The sequence below is a fragment of the Schistocerca americana genome, chromosome 3, assembly GCF_021461395.2.
Source record: "Schistocerca americana isolate TAMUIC-IGC-003095 chromosome 3, iqSchAmer2.1, whole genome shotgun sequence".
Lineage (NCBI taxonomy): Eukaryota > Metazoa > Arthropoda > Insecta > Orthoptera > Acrididae > Schistocerca > Schistocerca americana.
Window position 1 is genome coordinate 756,412,338 of NC_060121.1, and position 23,245 is coordinate 756,435,582.

The 23,245-nt window shown below is 45.8% G+C and overlaps 1 protein-coding gene across 1 annotated transcript in view; it reads right to left on the reverse strand.

Moving 5' to 3' along the window:
* The window catches only part of LOC124606371, a 363,147-nt gene that overhangs the window by 102,576 nt on the left and 237,326 nt on the right, over positions 1-23,245 (reverse strand). The window contains exon 2 of the mRNA XM_047138355.1: positions 6,305-6,457. Coding sequence (XP_046994311.1) covers positions 6,305-6,452 — 148 coding nt within the window. The 5' untranslated portion in view covers positions 6,453-6,457. The remainder of the gene's footprint in view (positions 1-6,304; positions 6,458-23,245) is intronic.

A 23,245-nucleotide genomic window follows, 5' to 3' on the forward strand; every position in this document is an offset into this window, starting at 1 on the left:
ATAAATACCTTCACAAAGTATTTTTCCATACTTAATTTTATTTCAGCCTTAGCAAATTTCTGTTTTCAGGAATGTTTTTCTCGCTGTTGACATTGTGAATCTTCTATCCTCCTTTCGTCGCCCATCGTTAGTTATTTTGGGAGTCTGTTTCCCGTTGTAGTTGAGTGCTTCATGAATAAAGCCATATTTGAATTACTTTGGACCGATCTTGTGTACTGCATAGTTACGACACAACTGGCGACGAGTTTGGAATAGTTTCCACATGTGCATTCTTTAAGGCGGTTTCATCAGGTTTATTCATTATGGATGCCTGCAACCGGCTTTGACCAAACAGCTTACTTCGCCTGTGTCCACGACGTCGGCTCCCGTTAACAGAAAGAGTACCAGGAAACTACCTGGCAAGTTAAAACTGTGTGCCGGACGGAGACTCGAACTCGGGATCTTTGTCTTCCGCGGGCAAGTGCTCTACCATCTGAGCTACCCAAGCACGACTCACGTCCGGTACTCACAGCTTTACTTCTGCCAGTACCTCGTCTCCTACCTACCAAACTGTACAGAAGCTCTCCTGCGAACCTTGCAGAACTAGCACTCCTGAAAGAAAGGACTTTGCGGAGACATGGCTTAGCCACAGCCTGGGGGATGTTTCCCGAATGAGATTTTCACTCTGCAGCGGAGTGTGCGCTGATATGAAACTTCCTTTCAGATTAAAACTGTGTGCCGGACCGAGCAGAAATACAGGTGTGAGGACGGGGGCGGGAGTCGTGCTTGGGTAGCTCAAATGGCTGCCGGCACGGTAACTCAACGTGTTCGGTCAGAGGGTTAGCTGCCCTCTGTAATAAAAAAACTGAGTTAATGGATCAACAACGAACTGAAACGGGTGTCTTGCGACGTCCGCACCGAGCAGATGAAACGAATGAAAACGAAAAAAAAAAAAGATGGTAGAGCACTTGCCCTAGAAAGGCAAAGTCCCGAGTTCGAGTCTCGGTCCGGACTACAGTTTTAATCTGCCAGGAAGTTTCATATCAGCTGACACTCCGCTGCAGAGTGAAAATCTTATTCTAGAAAGCTTACCATTCCATCGATCAATCCACCGGCGTTCCCTCCATATGATAATTCAGCCGAGAATTGGGACGCTTTTGGTGTGACAGACTCGAATTTGTGTAAAGACTTCTACCTCTCTTGGTTTCTATCTAAGGTGCATAACTTAATGTGTCACCTTGCCCCTTTACAAGAACTGTCACCCTTATTTTTGATCACATGTACCGTTTGTCCAACTATTATCTCAAACAAACGCATGTCATAGTGGCGCGAGCTGAACTCTACTGATGCCGCAAGAAACAAAACCTGTTATACAGGGCCTGGGCAACCGAACTTCACGTCCTTAGCCGTAAGTGTCAATTCGTTACTGATGCCCATAATCACTCTTATGCAGACTCTATGGTGCACAACGCAATTATCTGCTTGGGTCCGGACAAGGAATGCTCCAGAAGGCTTTACTCTTCGAATACTCCCGTTGGCTCAAGTTTTGCAAATAGCACAATCTTTTTAAGTTTCTCGGGCAGTGGTTGACCAAACTGAAGTGCGGTGCGATCTGGCAGTCGTGTCACAAGATGTGCCCACTAGGCCGACAGATAGCTTGCACGAGGAAGCAGAAGTGGCGGCGGCAAACACGTGGGCCCAACGCTGAGCTGACCGAGGCGGGGCAAAGAAGCCGCAGCTGCAGCCGCGACGGCAACCACCACAAATCCAGCGTCAGAGTTCTCACTTTCCGTCTTATCCTTTGTTTTGTCCAGCACGAACATTCGGCGTGCCCTAAGCGCCGAGCTACTTGGAATGCTTGCTGCAAGAAAGGCCACATCGCTTCTGTGTGTCGTTCATCGACGATTACCCAGGATACGGAAATTGATGTAAATAGTAAGACTCCAATGCTCGTGATTTCTCCCAAATTGTTTATCGAGTTAAGTGATCCGGCTACAGGTCGATACAGGAGCTACAGCGACGTTAAGGAATTCTCAAACCTATGTGAGTTTAGGCTCTCCGCTGTTGACACCGGTCACGTGGAAGGCGGCCAGTTATAGTAAACAGAACATTGCGCTGTTAGGAGAACATACGGCATCTGATTCTTACATGTCAATGGTTCGCTCAGTCACATTTTCGGTGGTTGCTGATCCCAGTGTTGAGAACTTCTTCGGGATGGACGCATTTCAGGCGTTTGGATTTTCTGTCACCTACGCCGTTCATCTTGCGTCCGATCAGGAACCGTATTCCCAGTTGGAAAGACTGTGTGAGGAGTTTTCGGAAGGTACATAGTGCACTACGAATTTTTCCGATCATGTTTCTTTGAAATCCACGTCTCAGCCTCGTTTTTGACGTGCACGTCCTATTCCTGTCGCCGTAAAAGATTAAATGAAAACGGAACTAACAGACACTAATCACTAGGGGTGGAGCAACTGTTGCGGCTAGTGAATGGTCGTCTCCGCTGGCTGTAGTTCGGAAACCGTAGGGGAAACTTCGCCTCTGTGGCGAATTCAGTACTAATGTCAATGCACAGTCAATCGTGGATACGTATCCTCGCCCATGCCAGCAGGAACTGTTGGCGAAATTATCGAGTGGCCAGTACTTTCTAAAACTGATTTGTCTAAAGAGTATCTCCAGGTTCCTGCGGACGAAGAATCTCAGCTAGTTGTGGTTCTTGACACTCCTTTTGGTCTCAATCAATATTTTCGCCCTCCTTTTGGTGTGGTTAGCGCCCCTGCTATTTTCCAACCATTTTCAGAGCCTGTCCCAGGTTGAATTAATTGTCTGGATGATATTGTTGTCACGGGCTCCTTCCTCCACGGCCGATCACTTCCAAAATTTGCGCACATTGTTTTCTGTCTTGCAGTCCGCGAGCTTACGGTATAATCTCGCGAAATCAATTTTCTCAGCCTTCTATTATTTATTTAGCGTTCGAGGTCTCGCGGGCTGAGTTTCGCCCTCTGCCAGAACACATCTCCGCTTTTGCGGCCCTTTGTTTAGCTACTTCTCTTCGGACCAGCACGTAGTTTTGGCGACTGATATGCCGAGGGCACTGAACGATCTGTTGCTTTTACCTCTAAATCTCTCACTGCGGCCCAGCAGCGTTGCTCTCAGGTGGATAAAGAGATTACTGCCATCATCTATGCTCTCAAGAAATTTCAGGTTTTTTTGTATGGCTCCAAGTTTTACCTTATTAGCAACCATAAACCCTTGGTTTCCCTGTTTAACGCTCGCACTCCCTTGCCTGACACGGTAGCTATCGTCTCCAAAGCTCGGCGCTGTTCCGGTCTTGCTACAATTATGAAATCCGTTTTCGACCCACGTCTAAACATCTCATGCGGGCGCCTTGTCCCATCTTCACTTGAGACCTGATCCCATTGATCGTGAAGAACTACGTACTTTGCTTTCATCTTGACACTGAAACGCAGGCCGCGGTCGAGGTTTTCCCAAGTACGAGCACGGACATAGCAGCTGCCATTGCCGCCAACCCCGTTCCCCACCGGGTAGTTCGGTTTGTTCAACAGGGCTGGCCAGATAAACCGCCGGGTCAGGCTTCGAGCCCTCTGTGCAACTAATCTTCCTTACGGCACTGCCTTTCTGTTGTCCACGGAAGACCTCTCTTCCAGGGCATTCTCACTGCGTTACGCACGTGGTTCTACGCCTACACCACCAGGACCATTGAGGAGTTTCGCTCACTGAACTGTTACCTGGGCGACATGTGTTTTGGCCAAGGATTGATGGCGAAATTGCCCGTTTTGTCGCCGCTTGTGAGCAGTGTGCCCGACAACAACGGGTTCCCAGGGAGTCTCTGTCTCCCTGGCCTGCCCTACGCCAGCCATGGGAACGCATTCACGTAGACGTTGCAGGTCCCTTCTCGAATTCCTGCTGGCTCTTGCTTGTGGATGCATTTTCCTGATTTCCTTACATTCTCCGGTGTGTGTCGACATCAACTGGGGTCGAAATTCGTATGCTTTTGAAGGTGTTTTCTATTGCGAGGTTGCCTTGCACCTTAGTTTCCGATAATGATCTAGTTCGTTTCTCACACTTCTCAACTGTTCTGTTCTTGTCACGGCATTCGTCATGTTACGGCTCTGCCATTCAATCTCCAATCAAATGGCGAGGCAGAATGACTAGTGCGTACATTCAAATGAAAAAGTTTGTTGTGGTTCTTTTCCGGTCGACACCTTTCTCCGTTTTCTGAGCACCTATCACTTTACACCTATGGGGGAGTGGAGCCCGTCTGAGTTGTTTCACGGCCGGCAGTCACACATGTTCCTCCACCTTCTGCCGCGATCAGGTTTGTCCAGTCGCTTCGCACCAGGATCGCCAGTATGGGCGCGAGGTTTCGTCTCTGGCCCAAGTGAATAGCGGCTACTGTTGTCCGCTGCCGGGGTTGCCGTCTGTGTGATGTCCTTATGGACGATGGGCTGGTGGCGTACCGCCTTGATGAATCGTGCACCCACTGTCACCGGAAGCTGTCTGTCTGTGGCTGTGTCCGGCATCGCCGCGGCCTGCCCCACTGTCGTTTGCCTCGAGCCCGTCGTCGCCTGCTGTGGAGGCGCACCCCTCCCACTGGCTGCCTCCTGCAGGTGTGACATTCTGGATTCCAGCTTCCCGGCGCCAAGTACCAGTCTGTCTCTGGCCTTGGGTCCGTTACTGCAGCTTGCAGTTCTGGTCAGGCCGCCTCCACTGGCCCCCTGTCCATCATATCAGCCATCGTCCTGGTGGGTCTAGCCTTGCCCCCGCCCCCCGCCCCCAAACCCCGCCTCCGCACTGGGACCTGCCTGCTGATGACGACGTCGAGCTGGCGTTAGCATCCCCCTCTTCGGTGCTGTCGTCGGGCGCCTGTGCGTCGCGCTCCTGTGCGTTATGGTCTCTTGCTCTTGTGCCCGCCCGGCACATCGTCCAGCCCCCTCCGTCGGCACCAGCTTTCGCTGTTCCGGACTCGATGGATGTGTCTCTTGTCAGGCCGCCAGAATCTCCTCCGTCACCTGAGCGTCCACTTCGCACATGGGAGAGGTGTGCTACATCCTGCAACTACTGTGTGCGCGCCGAGTGTGATGTCGCCGAGCGTGCATGTTTGAAGCGGCCGCCAATTGTACCAGCGCAGGCCGGCCACTGGAGGCCGCTTGGGGGAGCCGTGCGCGCGACGTCTCCATCGCGCTGTCTGTTGTTGTATCACACATATATATGCGCGGAGCAACGCTTACTGGCTCCTCTTCTGTGTCTTTCCAAGGTGCCGTTCATATCAATATACTGTGTCTTGAAACTTCCTGGCAGATTAAAACTGTTGCCGGACCGAGACTCGAACTCGGGACCTTTGCCTTTCGCGGGTAAGTGCTCTACCAACTGAGCTACCCAAGCACGACTCACGCCCCGTCCTCACAGCTTTACTTCCGCCAGTACCTCGTCTCCTACCTTCCAAACTTTACAGAAGCTCTCCTGCGATCCTTGCGGAACTAGTTCTGCAAGTTTCATATCAGCGCACACTCCGCTGCAGAGTGAAAAACTCATTCTGGAAACATCCCCCAGACTGTGGCTAAGCCATGTCTCCGCAATATAATTTATTTCAGGAGTGCTAGTGAGTGAATATTCTGAACATGTCCATTCGAGAAAAAATTCTGAAATATGCTGATGATGCTGTTTTGATGTTGGGTTGCTGACTGGTGTCAATGTCATTTTAATATTGAGTTTGTGAATGGTGATAACGCCATTTTCTTGTTGAGTAGGTGGTGGATGAAAATGATATTTTGGTGTCGAGTTGGTGACTAGTGATGATGCTGTTTTGGTTGTGAGTTGGTGACTGGTGGTGTTATCATTTTGATGCTGGATTGGTTATGGGTGGCCATACCAGTCAGATATTAGAGTGGTGGCTGGTGATCATACTATTTTGATGTTGGATTGGTGGGTGGGGACCATACCATTTTTATATTGGATTGATTGCTGGTGATCACATTTTGATGTTGGGTTCGTTGTTGGTGATACTATTTTTACTATTTTCATGTTGCTTTGGTGACTGGTGACCATACCATTTTGATGATATATTCGTACCCATACCATTTTGATGCTGGTTTGAAGGCTGGTGACTAAATAATTTTGACGTTGGACTGGTGTTTGGTGACAATGCCATTCGGCTGGTGACTAGATAATTTTGACGTTGGACTGGTGTTTGGTGACAATGCCATTCTGATGCTGGATTAATATAAGGGAGCCGCACAATTTTAATGCTGGTGTTGGTGATTGGTAAACCGTACAGTTTTGATGCCGGGCTGGCGACTGGACTCACCGAGGCTGTAGCGCCAGAGGTCCTTGAGCGGCAGGTTGCCGTTGCGGCCGCCCAGCAGGTAGACGTGGGCGCCCAGCAGCGTGGCGCTGTGCTTGGCACGGGACGCGGGCGCCGAGCCGTCAGCCGCCGCCGTCACCGCGCTCCACATGCCTCCTGCAGCGACAGCAAGCAACACAACACGTCTCAGACACAGCCGCGGTCCCAATGTGTGTACAAGCGCAAGACGCTGCTTAGCAAAATACACTACTGGCCATTAAAATTGCTACACCACGAAGATGTGATACAGACGCGAAATTTAACAGACAGGAAGAAGATGCTGTGATATGCAAATGATAAGCTTTTCAGAGCATTCACAAAAGGCTGGCGCCGATGGCGACACCTACAACGTGCTGACATGAGGAAAGTTTCCAACCGATTTCTCATACACAACCACCAGTCAACCGATTTCTCATATACGAACAGCAGTTGACCGGCGTTGCCTGGTTAAACGGTGTTGTGATGCCTCGTGTAAGGAGGAGAAATGCGTACCATCATGTTTCCGACTTTGATAAAGGTCGGATTGTAGCCTATCGCGATTGCGGTTTATCGTATCGCGACATGTGCTGCTCGCGTTGGTCGAGATCCAATGACTGTTAGCAGAACCGGTGGGTTCAGGAGGGTAATACGGAACGCCGTGCTGGATCCCAACGGCCTCGTATCACTAGCAGTCGAGATGACAGGCATCTCATCCGCGTGGCTGTAACGGATCATTCAGACACGTCTCGATCCCTGAGTCAACAGATGGGGACGTTTGCAAGACAACAACCAGCTGCACGAACAGTTCGATGACGTTTGTAGCAGCATGACCCATCAGCTCGGAGACCGTGGCTGCGGTTCCCCTTGACGCTGCATCACAGACAGGAGCGCCTGCGATGGTGTAATCGACGACGAACCTGGACGCACGAATGGCAAAACGTCATTTTTTCGGATGAATCCAGGTTCTGTTTACAGCATCATGATGGTCGCATTCGTGTTTGGCGACATCGCGGTGAGCGCACACTGGAAGCGTGTATTTGTCATCGCCATACTGGCCTATCACCCGGCGTGATGGTATGGGGTGCCACTGGTTACACGTCTCGGTCCCCTTTTGTTCGCATTTGACGGCACTTTGAACTGTGGACGTTACAGTTCAGATGTGTTACGACCCGTGGCTCTACCCTTCATTCTATTCCTGCGAAACACTACATTTCAGCATGATAATGCACGACCGCATGTTGCAGGTCCTGTACGGGCCTTTTCGGATACAGAAAATGTTCGACTGCTGCCCTGGCCAGCACATTCTCCAGATCTCTCACCAATTGAAAACGTCTGGTCAATGGTGACCGAGCAACTGGCTCGTCACAATACGCCAGTCACTACTCTTGATGAACTGTGGGATCGTGTTGAAGCTGCATGGGCAGCTGCACCTGTACACGCCATCCAAGCTCTGTTTGACTCAATGCCCAGGCGTATGAAAGCCGTTATTATGGCCAGAGGTGGTTGTTCTGGGTACTGATTTCTCAGGATCTATGCACCCTATTGCGTGAAAATGTAATCACATGTCAGTTCTAGTATAATATATTTGTCCAATGAATACCCGTTTATCATCTGCATTTCTTCTTGGTGTAGCAATTTTAAGAGCCAGTAGTGTATGAATGATACTCTCTTCTCTGCCACTTGTGATTAGCGCAGGCTGCTGATGTACACTTACACACAGGACAAATAAGGTAACTTAAAGTAAATTATTTTACAGCTTCCGGGATGAACTCGAGACAGTTAATTACTGTCCAATGATCAGCCCGTTCCTATTTCATATGAATGAACTGCACGAAAGGAGTTTGATGAGGTGAAAATGTGTAAGCAGCTCACAGAATAAACGGATATAATTTTAAGCAGTTCCAGCATTTTGTTGGGGAAGGACAGGCAACGTAGATTTGATAATTCTTTAAATTTCCGTCACAGCTGCGTTTTAATAACGCTGGTGACTATTTCATTTACTGACCAGACCTGCACTAAAAATGCTTACCAAAGCAAAACTCCTCTGTCATAAAAAAAAAAATGGCTCTGAGCACTATGGGACTTAACTACTGAGGTCATCAGTCCCCTAGAACTTAGTACTACTTAAACCTAACTAACCTAAGGACATTACACACATCCATGCCCGAGGCAGGATTGGAACCTGCGACCGTAGCGGTCACGCTGTTCCAACCTGACGCGCTTAGAACCGCACGGCCACTTCGGCCGGCTCCTCTGTCATATTTGGGCAACGTTCACACACCACACTGTCATACAATAGGTATGGAACGATGTTGTCACATGCGTGATGCATTCAACAGATGAAATTGCACTGGCTGCCTGGATGCAGTACAAGTATTGAGTGCTGTTTCATCTGCCCAATGTATCACTCAATATCTGTTGTATGACTGTGTGGTGTGTGGACGTTTCCGAAAGAAGACAGTGGAAATTTGCTTTGGTAAGCACTTTCAGTGCAGGTTTAGTTTGAAAATGAATGTCTACGCTCTAAACTAGTTATCAGTATAAATTACGCGCAACGACGACAGAAATTTAAATAAAGAAATATGACATAAAATTCAAACATAGTCGAACATTTTGTGACTTGGGCGGTCAGAGTCCTCGTTTGACACGGTCACCATGCGTTAAATGGTAGTTATAATTTGGAAAGATCACTGTATGATTATCCCTGGCCTGAAGTAGAAGAACTGGTTCAGGATTTGTAGGGGGAGAAATCTATTGACCTCATGTATGCTCGACCGGTTCACCGAATCACTCACACATTTCGAAATGTAAGATCGAGAACCATAATGCTGTTGCCTTTTTCACGATGTTCTCCCTACAGAACGAGAAAGGAGGCTAGAGGCTCTGCCACTCACCTCCTGCGAATAAAGTATGTAATTTCCCAGACAATGAAAGCTAGTGGTCTCTCTATTCCCACTGGGAGTTTTGTCGGTGGAATTCCTATCAAAAGGAATCACTTACATAGTGCATTTCACTGTTGCACAAACCGCGTGAGACCAAAATAAAGACGTGTTAAGACCAACAAAATAAAGACGTGTTACGATAAAATTTATATGACAGTATACAGCTTGCCTGTTGGTCAACCACAGGCTTATAGTTGTGGCATTCTTTACTGTCCAGATATTGCTTTACATGACTTCCCGCCTTTCGCACCGTGACCTCAACTCTTGATGACAAGTAAATGAAAGACGGCGGTGCACTAGTTGTCTAAATAACCTCATGCCCTCTGGTGTAAAATGCAGCCGGCCGGAGTGGCCGTGCGGTTCTGGGCGCTACAGTCTGTAGCCGAGCGACCGCTCCGGTCGCAGGTTCGAATCCTGCCTCGGGCATGGATGTGTGTGATGTCCTAAGGTTAGTTAGGTTTAATTAGTTCTAAGTTTTAGGTGACTGATGACCTCCGAAGTTAAGTCGCATAGTGCTCAGAGCCATTTGAACCATCTTTGTAAAATGCATCTTTTGCACAGCTCAATAACTTAGAAGTGTCTATCTCGATGTGAGCTGTAAAGAAGCTTAACACGGCTTAGGAACCATTGTTCTTCATTTGTGGGGTGAGAAATAAGGGGAAACGTCTAAATCTTCAACAACCTTCGCATTTTTTTTGTGTCGCTAGTGTCGTCGACAAGCCAGATAGGAAATATAATTACATACGCTCACAAATATCGTAGAGAATTCGTGAACGTGGACGACAATCCGAGTGGATTATAGGAGATGTTACACTTCTTTACAGATATACGCACGATTTCTTCTTGTTCTGTTTTCAGTTAATATTTCGCATGAAGGCAATTTAAGACGTCACTTTTATCCCTCCCAAACAGCATCTACTGCGTGGTAAAAACCGACCCTGCCATATTTTTGCTACCTAATATCTCCATGCATTTGACGTATTCGCCTCTCCTCATGTCCAACTTCATCATATTCTTACTAGGACAGTCTGTGTCGCTTCCATGTGTTCATAACACATCAGGCCCTCCAGATGTATTTCTCTTGTAATTAATCCACTTAAATTTTGTTTAAACTCGACTCTAACATTCATCTCAGGTGCCAATCTACATTCTCCTCAGGCTAGGAGTGCACTTTTATTGACTACACATCAGAATATTGGAAGTCGTACCGCCCAAGCTCTTTTCAATTTGCTCTTCGATAAAGCCATGTTTTCTCACATGGGACACGCCCTATCGCAACCCCTCAGATTTATTGGTAAAATGGGCCAGTGGAGAGCCCGTCAAAAACTGAACGCAGATCAGGCATGAAAACAGGAAGGTGTACTGAATTGTGAAAAAAGAAGCAAAATAGAAACAGTGAACGGTCCAAGGTCAAGAAATGCAACATCGAATGAATTGCAAGAACCCCGGCGTCGTGGTTGTGTAGTCACGGTGGTGGACAGCAAGCGGGAGAACCGTGTTCAAACCACCCTCGTGCCCCATATATACAATTTTTTCATACAATTATGAATTTTCCGTCCGGTCACTGACGAATATATTCTCATCTGAAGTCTTGGCAATTGTCATACTATACATTGGTTACAGAATACGAGTCATGTAATAAGAATATACACACATCAAAAAAAGTTTTGCATCACCTCGGTTCCGAGCGTTCCGGAACCTGCACAGAAAATTGGAATAGAGATCAAAAAAAAAAAAAAAAAAAAAAAAAAAAAAAAAAAAAAAAAAAAAAAGGTTCAAATGGCTCTGAGCACTATGGGACTCAACTGCTGTGGTTATCAGTCCCCTAGAACTTAGAACTACTTAAACCTAACTAACCTAAGGACATCACACACATCCATGCCCGAGGCAGGATTCGAACCTGCGACCGTAGCAGTCGCACGGTTCCGGACTGCGCGCCTAGAACCGCGAGACCACCGCGGCCGGCCATAAACATCACTTCTGCCCTTTTTATTGCTCATGAAAACCACACATTGCATGTTGTACCACCATACAGCGAAACCTTCAGAAGTGGTGGTCCAGATTGCTGTACACACCGGTAGCTCTAATACCCAGTAGCACGTCCTCTTGCACTGATGTATGCCTGTATTCGTCGTGGCATACTATCCACAAGTTTATCAAGGCACTGGTGGTCCAGATTGTCCCACTCCATAACGGCGATTCGACATACATCCCTCAGAGTGGTTGATGGGTCACGTCGTCCATAAACAGGCATCTATCCCAGGCATGTTCAAAAATGGTTCAAACGGCTCTGAGCACTATGGGACTTAACTACTGAGGTCATCAGTCCCCTAGAACTTAGTACTACTTAAACCTAACTAACCTAAGGACATCACACAACACCCAGTCATCACGAGGCCCAGGCATGTTCGATAGCGTTGATGTCTGGAGAAAATGCTGGCCACTCTAGTCGAGCGATGTCGTTATCCTGAAGGAAGTCATTCACAAGAAGTGCACGATGGGGGCGCGAATTATCGTCCATGAAGACGAACGCCTCGCCAATATGCTGCCGATATGGTTGCACTATCGGTCGGAGGATGGCATTCACGTATCGTAGAGCCGTTACGGCGCCTTCCATGACCACCAGCTGCGTACTTCGGCCCCACATATTTCGTATTAGTTTAGGTGACATACATTTTTTCATATAATTTAAATTACGTTGTACACTTACTAGTTTCGTAGTGCACGCAAAATACGTTGCAGATGACAGGTACACTAACAGCCAGTATAAAAATTAAGATATTGCGTAGATATCAATGGAGGTGTGCATTATATCCAAAGATAATGATAGCGTTGTTTACATCATAGGTTACGTAAGTCACTTCGGCATTAACAATTACGCAATGTCCAAATTTATAATTTTATTTCCAGTATCGTATACCGCAGTGAGATAATTACAGTATGAATGTCAATGGGAAGCGTCTTTCGCTTTTGCTGAGAAATTGGTATGTATTAGAGAAGTTAGATTACGAGGGGTGTTCAATAAGTAATGCAACCCTTTTTTCCCGAAAGCAGATTAGTTTTATTCAGGATTTCAATACACCATGTTATTCTCCACTATTTTGACTACAAAACCCTATCTTTTAACACAATTTCCGTTAAATTTAGTGTCCTTATGCCACCTTGCTGGGGGTAGCCGCGCGGTCTGAGGCGCCTTGTCACGGTCCGTGCAGCTCCCCGCTGTCGGAGGTTAGAGTCCTCCGTCGGGCATGGGTGTGTGTGTTGTCCACAGCGTAAGTTAGTTTAAGTTAGATTAAGTAGTAAATAGGCTTAGGGACCGATGACCTCAGCAGTTTGGTCCCTGAAGACATTACCACGAAATTTCCACCTTTCTGGGAGGGCCTGTGTACCCGCATGGCAACGCTGTACTGGTCGACGTCGGAGCCAACGACTTTTTGCATCAGTAACCTCCTCATCATCCACGTACTGCTTCCTGCGGAGTGCATTCTTCAGTGGGCCAAACAGACGGAAGTCGGAACGTGTGCGATCCGGGCTGTAGGGTGGCTGAGGAAGAACAGTCCAGTGAAGGTTTTTGCGGTCCTCCCGGCTGCGCAGATGTTTGTGAAGCCTTGCGTTGTCATGGGGAAGGAGCAATTCGTCTACATTTTTATGCCGTCGATGACGCTGCATTGGTTCTTCAATTTCCTGAGCGTAGCACAATACAATTCAGAGTTGATCATTGTACCTCGAGGGAGGACACCGGACACATTAACCCCTTCAGAGTCCTAGGAGACCGTCACCATCACTTTACGGTTGAGACTATTGATTGGAACTTTTTCTTCGGAGGAGAGATGGTGCGGCGCCACTCCACGGATTACCGCTTTGTTTCGGTTCGAAGCAATAAACAAATGTTCCTGTGGCGACGTTCGACAAAAAACGTCACTATCAGCCGTGTAACACGCAAGCAATTGCGCTGATGATCTTCCGTTGATCTTTATTACCTTCTGTTAGGCGGCAAGGAACCCAAGGGGAACACACCTTCGAGTAACCTGCGGATGAGTGTGTCAGCGTTACCAACAGAGACGTCCAGTTGTGGAACGAAGTGCTTGATGGTGATCAGTCGATCACTTCGAATGAGTGTGTCCAGACGTTCCAACACTGCAGGAGTCATATCTCCGGGCCAGCACGCGGGAGACCGGACGGGTTTGCGCGACCTCGTTGCGATGATGACAGACGCCTCGCCATACGACTCACCGTGCTTTTGTTCACTGTCAGGAAACCGTAGATATTCCGCAAGCACCTATGAATATCTGCTATGCTCTGGTTTTCCACTAAAAGTAACTCAATGACAGCTCTCTGGTTGGAACGTACCTCCGTTAAAGACGCCGTTTTGGAAGGATACATATAGCGCCGCCACCTGTAGGAAATTCACGAAACTTTTGTGGCTGGAGTGGGGATATTCCACGATTTTCCACAACAAAATCAGCGTTTTTTCAACGGTAATTGGCCGTGGCAAAATGTGTTGCATTAGTTATTGAACGCCACTCATATACGAAAAAAAGGCTCATAGTAGTCAGACATAACACTATACGCTAGAGATAAATCAGTTTTCAAAACTATCTGTAATGCAGGTGCTGCTGATAACGGGCAAGTGCGCCCGATACTAATCAGGCAGTAAATAAATAATAATACTCACTACTGGGCGGGCTTACGCCTAAATACACTGTGTCCCATTTATCTCGATCACCTAAAATAATTTCAAGCAAATTTTGTTTATCTTCCTGAGGGACACTAACCAGAGTGGTCACCTTGCTTGGAACTTTGTTACGAATATCTCATCTGCAGTACACCTTCTTTAAATAGCACTCTATATTTTTTTTATTCGTTAAGACATTTCCTCTCTTCAAGACGTGTTCAGAAATGTATCAAAGTGCACCATTCACAGAAACATGACTTTATTGAAAACGTGAAGCAAAACTAACTTTGGCTCTCGTGTGTTAGCACACATTGTAGGTATCAGTTGTAACACAACTCATCTACTCGATTGAGTTGACAGTAAAATAATGAACATAAAGGAAAATGCAGAGTTACATTCTCCATACATGAGTGGCATTTGTACATTCTCTTCGTTGGTGTACATTCTACTCAAACAAACGTTCAACTGAGGACGGTTAACTGAGTGACTGGTGTGTTTTCCTCTGTTGTCAAATGGTTCAAATGTCTTTGAGCACTATGGGACTTAACATCTGAGGTCATCAGTCCCCTAGAACTTAGAACCACTTAAACCTAACTAACCTAAGGGCATTACACACATCCACGCCCGAGGCAGGATTCGAACCTGCGACCGTAGCGGTCGCGCGGTTCCAGACTGAAGTGCCTAGAACCGCTCGGCCACTCTGGCCGGCTCCCCTTTGTTGTCAACTTCAGCAAGAAGACGGTTGACGTTATCCCGAGTACCTGAACTGTGTACTAACACAGGAGACTCAAAGTTAATTTTGTGTTACCTTTTTAATAACGTCTTGTTTACGTGAATGGTACAATGCGACACGTTTCTGAACAGGTCTTGAGGGCTAGTTCATCTCTTATATTACAAGCTCCTTGCTCTCCATATTTTGCAAGGAGGTAATATGGACCAAAACAAGAAATAAATGCCCAATAAGCATGGACTCTCAAATGCATACCTTAAAGACTATGAGAACATCAGTAGAAGAGATTTTAATACTTCTGGCGGTTCAGCCATCATATTTGGCATCAAGAAGTTCTCCTTAGAGCAGATGAGAAAGCAGCAGTGGAATGATGACGTAATGTGGTGTGAAGTACCGAAGACACATGATTTGTCCGGTCCTTGTCCGCGATTGGTTGCTACGTTCGGGTGTAGTGCGCCAAAATGATAATTTGTGCTATTAATGTTAGAAAAAACAAACATTGTATTTACTTGCGTTTAATTTAAGAGCATCTCTCATTAGCGGGCTATCATTCCATTATTTCAAAACTGTTAATTACCAGCAGAATAATAAACATTTGCTAAACGAAAAGGCAGACAAAGCACTTCGGAGATCTTCGGATCGCCCCTAACTTGGATGGCGGGTGGAGCAATCGCTGGTTATTTGGACGTGTAATTGAGAACTATTTGATGGTATCTACGCCAATACGGAATGCACTAGTTTGTTATTTCTTATGAACGTGTGAAGAATGGAAATTATTCGTGACTCATAAAGTGGAATATAATTGTGCAGTTTTTCGTATTCTGCTAATAAAAAGCTAAGAATTTATTACAGCCTCAAGATAGTGGATTCAAGACCTACATGCTGTTTTTCTGTGCAGGAGACAACAACTATAAAAGACTGCAGGTTGGCGAGCATTAATTAGAAGTTATGCATTCCACTCAGGGTGGTGGAAGAAAGTGGCACCTCGCATGTACTGCAACCTTAGTACAAATGAGATGAGTGACATGTTATACGTGGTGACACAGAGAAGGTATGAAAGAGATAAATTTCCAAGGGAATGGGTTTATGTTACGCATTTGTATATCGCCCTCTCTCTCCCTAACTCTCTTTTTCATTTTACGGTAACATGTGTTTCACAGCATCGCAGACGAACAAATGCTCATAGTTCTTAAGGTTTGCACTTCATAGCCCATGCTTACTGGACAGTTTTTTCTTGTTTTGGTCCATACTGTCACCTCACAAAATATGGAAAACAAAGAGCTTTCAGTAAAAGAGATGTTCCACAGTTGCGAAGATGAAAAAGACTCATGGTGTTATGGTATGCATTTTCCTTGTTTTGGTCTATAGTACCATCTGTGAAAGTTTGTCGGTGCAGTTCTGATTCACTCTATATACCTATACTAGCTTAGTGCCCGCTGTTTTGTTCGCGTTGATTGTATGCACAGATTTCTTTTGTTTTCCTCTAATCGAATTTTTAAGTTCTTCACAAGTTGCATCATCTTCTAAACCTTGCACGCCAATTAAGGCCATTGAAATATGTTCTTTTGCGAATTTACTTCTCACCAAAAAGCGATTCTGGCAGAGCCGGAGAGTTTTGTTAATCCTTGCGGTCTGAGTTCTTGTGTTGATATTTCCACAGAAACTTTCATCCACTAACACATATTTATTCAGAATTTTCGTAGATTTAGCTTTAAAAATGTTTTAGTATAACGAAATATTTTCATAAAAATTTTCATCCCCTTAAGTGTTGAGTTTTCAAACACGTATTTTTTTTCCTAACCAAGAAGTCGAACAGAAATTTTCTTAGCTTTAGCGTAAATAACTCTTTCATACTGAAATATTTTCATAAAAAATTTCATCCCATTTTCACCCTCTTAGCGGCTGAATTTCTAGAAATCCTGAAGCATATACTCTAATTTCTGGCAGAGAATTCAAATACAGACTTTTGTAATTCTAGCTTCAAAATTGCCTCAATAGCGATAAATTCTCACAAAAACCTTCCATCCCCTACTTCCCCTCTATAGGAGTGGAACTTCGAACAATCCCTTATCAAACGATGCCATGGTATATGATCAACACCCTATCCAAATCCGACGTTTCTATCCTTAATTGTTTGCCTCGACGATGATGAATGCGCGTGAGTGAATCGGGTCATTGCCTTTTATACGCAGAGACAGCAACACATCAACAGGACAGAGTTATTGTGACAAGCAAAACAAAAGTGCGACTTGCATTGTGAGTTGCTTTCATTATGACGTACGGAGAAACTGACCAGAGCGTTCTTGTGGAAGAGCAAGCGACTCTCCTTACGAAACCAGGTCAGCAGTGCGGGATGGGTTAGCACGTGCGTGGCGGGTTGCGGCACGGGGGTCGGCAGGCGTCAAGCGTCAGGCGCTGGGGGCGGAGCAGCGAGGCCGAGGAGCCAGCACCACTTGACCCAGAGGCGAGGTGCCGACTCACACGGCCCACGCCGTCTAATGAAGCCGCCGCTGCCGCCCCCGCCGCTGCCCCCGGGGACCACCGGCTAATTACGCGGACACGCACTTGCCGACACGCAGCTTTTCGGCACGCGCACCCGGCACCGTCTTTGAAAGGAACGCTGCCGAAAAACATGCGTTTTCCTGTTTTCACTGCGTCTATGTCAATAAAACCTCTCGCCCGCCGAAGGGTTCTCCAGGGCCAGAACACACCCTTGTCATTTCTACCCACGAGAGGTAGTTATAAAGTTTTCTTTTTTGTTCATTAGTCTTCTGACTCGTTAGAATTCGGCTCCCTCGACTTCCTCTCCTTGTTTAATATTTATTATCTCTGAGTAACACATACACACAACTTCTTCAGTTTTCGTTGGATCTTCCCCTATAGTTGAAGCCCTCTATTGCTCCCGCCAATACCACTCCTGATGTCTCAACACGTGTCCTGTCATTCTGTCCCTTCTTCTAGTCTGTGTTTCTCATATTCCTCCCTTCACCAATTCCTCGTTTGATTGTCACTCCATGTAATTTTCAACATCCTTCTGTTATACCCCATCGCTTCGCTTCTCTGCTCTCCTGGTTTTTCCCACAACCCGTGATACATGTTAGACCGTTCTACACGAGTCCCTTTCAGGTCAAAATCAACTACTCGTGGTTTGTGTCAACTGCTTAGGCGTAAATCAACCGCCAGTTACGCCAGTGAGTCAGTGACGTCAGTGAGCAAATGTCTGTGCTGAGTGCGTAGTTGCAAGCTCTTGAGTAGGCTGCAGACTGCGGAGGCATTGAAACATGGAATTAAGACGTTGTCTGCTAAAATCGGAAGTTCGCCTATTCTCGACGAATTCACGCCTATTACAGTTATGGATTTTGTGATCTTGGGTGTGCTTAATGTTTAATGTGTTGTTTCCTTTGTTTTCGTGACACACTGCAAACGTGGTATTTTTACTACTAGCTTTCTCTCGCAAGAGAGACAAGTTGTCTCAAAACCAGAAAGTATTTAGATTTCACTACTCCTGAGCAAAGAAAAAGCCTACACTATACATAAATAAGAAAGTAACATATAATTGTTTCTTAGCGAGAATTGGTTCAACAATGAAAAAGTCAAATCTATCATCATTATAATCATCTGCCTCATCGTATAATTCGTTCCCCTTGCACTGTTAATAAGTCTCTTCCATTTTCTTCTGTCCATGTACAAGCAGTCACAGAAAACATCACCATTATTGTTCCTCTGAAGGTGAGATATTCCTGGATCATATCCAACTAATGTGTTCTAGGTTTTCCTATTGGACGTTTTCCTTCCCCCTCTCTTTCCAAGTTTATTTGGACTCTTCTTGTAGTCTGCAACCTCATTACATGCCCGTTCCGTTGTAGTTGGATATGCTTATTCAGGACGTCTTGAATCAGAATTATTCCTCACCTCCCCTTTCCTTAATTTATCCATTTTGTTCTTCTGGACAGTGGATCTATTTAGCTATCTATTTATCTAGAAAAATTATTTTCGATGTTATTCAGCATTTGACAGAAAAAATTATAGAAAAAATAAAGGAGCTATTTACTACCCTCTTTTTTTAAAATTTATTTTACTTGGCATTCAGTTTACTACTCTCTAAATATTGTTCGATATGTTCAGGCACATACTTACTTACAAGCACATATTTGAAATTTATGATAAACACACAATAACTAACACACTCATATACCAAACCTCTAACCATCCAAACTAACGAAAACAAGCAGCACCTCAGCACATGCTCCACAGATACAAAGACAGCGCCACTGACCAAAGAAAATTGTAAAAAAAAACTAGTTATCATAATGCAAGTAGCCACACAACACCATAACAACAACAGAGAACGATCAGGTAGATGTAAGAGATGGTGCAAGATGCTACACAATGACATACCAACACAAACACACATAAGGTCATCAATATTTTAAAAAGCAAGCCATAAACATAGCACACACAACAGAAAAAACTGACAAGAGACTCAGACTTATACTAGAAAGTAGGTGTATAATAATTACAATTTACATGTTATAGGAGGTTTGTGAGGCAAACAGGTAGAACTTTCGAAATCCGAAACAAATAATACATGAGAACTTGGAAGTATAGGAGAAATCACTCCACATTCGTGGAGCTTGTCAGAGGACACAATCGCAAGCTAAGCTCTGGAGAAGAAGACATGAAAATAATCATAATAAAATATCAAAGTCCCTTCTAGCCTTGCAAGAAATTGTATACAAAAACAAGGCTAAAAAAACTCTTTCGCAGTTGTGGACAGCAGCATGGCTCAATATTTCTGCAAGGGACTTCCAACGACTTGTTGAGTCCATGTCACGTCGAGCTGCTGCACTTTTCTGGGCAAAAGGTGGTCCGACACGATATTAGGAGGTACCCCATGAATTCTGTCACCTTAGTGTGGGTGACTGGCCTGCATATCCTTCGGCTGGTTGCGACGGTCTGTACGAAGCCGATATCGCAGTGTTACCGAGATATTGAAGCAAGTAATGTTTTTCTAAATGTATCGATGGACTTTTTTAACGTCATCCAAAAGCCGCAAATAACACGAGTACATTGTTACAATGGTTGTTAATGTTTCCTTTGAAACTTTTTGCAGAACAGTCTGAGAAATATGCTGAAGCTGAATGGCATGGGGGCCTCAATCGGCTATTGTGATGAAAACTGTGCTAGGGATGGCTTTCTTGCTAGTCTTCATGGTGGTATCCTTTCGACTGTTTACTTCATAGCGACATAAGCAAGGCAACGACTATTTGTCATAGTCGTGATGTTTTACGTAGCCATTTGGCGCAGCATTTCGTCCCTTTGCGAGATCGCAAAGAACCAATGATGTTCACGGCATTCGACGCCCCACATATTTACTACCATGCAACCACAATATTGGCGCTAATGGAAACAGGGGTTGGGAAAGGAGATATCCAATTGTGAGAAAAGCGTGAAAAGCGTGAGAAAAGCGTGAGCGTACTTAAACTGCTTAGTCGACGTTTGACTCCCTACAATGCTAGTGGTCTTGATAACCCGCCAGGTTAGCCAAGAGCGCTAATGCGCTGCTTCCTGGACTCGAGTAGGCGCACCGGCCCCGGATCGAATCCGCCCGGCGGATTACCGACGTCAGTCGGTGTGCCGGCCAGCCTGGATGTGGTTTTTAGGCGGTTTTCCACATCCCGCTATGTGAGTAGCGGGCTGGTCCCCATGTTCCGCCTCAGTTACACAACTCTCAGACGTCTGAACACGTTCGCAGTATTCCATTAATTACACTAGACGCAGACAGCACGCGTACACTAATTCCGTCCCGGGGGGTACGGGGTGGCAGCCGGAAGGGCATCCAGCCACCTCTTTACACTCACCTTGCCACATCCGTTCCTAACAATTCCGACCCTGCGTCAGCGCGGGACATGGCACCAGTGAAAGAAAGAAAGAATGCTAGTGGTGTTGATACAAAGCAGAGCGTTTCTGCAGGATGAGTCAGTGGAATGTGTGGCGTCGTATACGTTCGAATGAGCGGACAATCTACGTGAGGATTACACTGACGATGGTACGTGCTTAACAAGCGGAAAAAAACTGAAACAGAAGTCGAGCGATGTAGTTCATCATCTCTGTCGGACAGGGAGCCCAGATGCCGTTTCCAGAGAAACGTAGTAAAGAACAATCGTTGTCTAAGGAGCGGGTACTAAACATGATTGCACACATTGAAAGATCATCCGCAAAACAGTAAAAAAAAAGTTGTGAACAGATTTCGAATAAATCCGGAGCAATATGACCGTGTATCCTTAGCAGTGTGTATATTCAAGGGACAACAAGGCGCACTTATAACAAAAACTGGTAAGCTACTTGCCCGTTTCAAGGATCCTCGATACAATTTATGGCATGTATATGATAGTGATCTACTACGTTATGTATATCAAATTGCACGCTACATAGATTGCGCCGATTTCAAGGGAAGCGTAACTTCAACCAGTGTTACAGAACTGGAAGAGGTACAGTAACGAAATGTCAAAGTAAGCGACAACTTGACGAACTGCAGAATCTGGCCGAAAATTTGTAGATGAGATAAGAAACGTGTCCCACCGTTCTTTAAATTCTGCCAATCAGGGTTTGGAGAGGAAATGTATATGAAACGAACGCTGGAAATTAGAGGTACCAACAGAGTTGTATCAAGATCAACTAACATCAGTGCCTTAACGCATTTTTATACAATTATGCCGAATGTTAATTTGGATGGTAAATTGGCTGTAAAATTATTTACTGTGCTACGATAAGTTGGAGGTGCTCTGCCTCCTTCGATTCTTCCTCGTGTGCGAGATTTTGCAAGGGCAGTAGGGAATATTTACGTCACAGCAAGCAAAAGTGGGAAAATGGGCGTAAGAGAACAACTATGGCATGAGCATTGCTTTTGGCCAAAATAACTTACCTTTGGTTGATTCCTCGTCTGTGTTTAAAACTTATTCTCCTTTAGGGCTAACTATCCCTCCCGAAAAGTGTGCGACATCACAGTTCATACCGCTTGGAACCACTGGACAAATTTAGCCTCTGGATGTTTGTTTTTCCTTGCCTATAAAACTTAATATCGCATTATTCGCAGCTATGCCTTAAAGGATAGCCAGTTTCACGATAAGCTCCACGACAGACTGTTTCGCATTCGGCTGCGTGCCATCACATTCCATCAGTTCTCATACCTCGTTACTCCAACATGGTTCAGTATGCGTTCCTTAAGCGTTGGTACCCAGCTGAACGTCCTGCACGGTTTGTGGCTCTCGAGGACTTCGCCTTCGATTTTGATGGTGCGAACCTTCGTGAACACTGTGGTGCGCCATTTCTCATTCGACGTTCTTGGTAAAGATAATCGTTCTGAACATTTCGTGAATGTCGACGACGCCTATTTTGTGAAATGTAGTCCGTACATCCCGTAGACGGTGATTTTTGTACATCACCGACTTACTCTCTGTCTCCCTCCTGATGCACATGGCAAGTCATTAGCATCTAATATTTTTCCTCTCATTAATGTTAACACAAGACTTTTAAAAGAGGTTTCCTAAAGATTGAACTTCCGACCTCAAAGTCAAGGGGTTCCTTGTCAAAAACAAGCACTACGTTTAGTCAGTTACTAATGGTATTATCGTCGCCCGGAATGCTTCGACGGTGTTGCGGCTAGTGATGTACGTGACAACGGGGGTGGCTGCTGAACAGCAAGCCAGCCCTGGCATGTACACTATTGGCCATTAAAATTGCTACACCAAGAAGAAATGCAGATGATAAACGTGTATTCATTGGACAAATATACTAGAACTAACATGTGATTACATTTTCACGCAATGTGGGTACGTAGATCCTGAGAAATCAGTACCCAGAACAACCACCTGTGGCCGTAATAACGACACTGATACGCCTGGGCATTGAGTCAAACAGAGCTTGGATGGCGTGTACAGGTACAGCTGTCCATGCAGCTTCAACACAATACCACAGTTCATCAAGACTAGTGATTGGCGTATTGTGACGAGCCAGTTGCTTGTCCACCATTGACCAGACGTTTTCAATTGGTGAGAGATCTGGAGAATGTGCTGGCCAGGGCAACAGTCGAACATTTTTTGTATCCAGAAAGGCCCGTAATGGACCTACAACATGCAGCCGTGCATTATCCTGCTCAAATGTAGGGTTTCGCAGTGATCGAATGAAGGGTAGAGCCACGGGTCGTAACACATATGAAATGTAACGTCCACTGTTCAAAGTGTCGTCAATGCGATCAAGAGGTGACCGAGACGTGTAACCAATGGCACCCCATACTATCACGCCGGGTGGTACGCCAGTATGGCGATAACGAATACACGCTTCCAATGTGCGTTCACTGCGATGTCGCCAATCACGGATGCGACCATCATGATGCTGTAAACAGAACCTGGATTCATCCGAAAAAATGACGTTGTACCATTCGAGCAAACAGGTTCGTCGTTGGGTACACCATCTCAGGCGCTCCTGTCTGTGATGCAGCGTCAAGGGTAATCCCAGCCGTGGTCGCCGAGCTGCTGCAAACGTCGTCGAACTGTTTGTGCAGATGGTTGTTGTCTTGC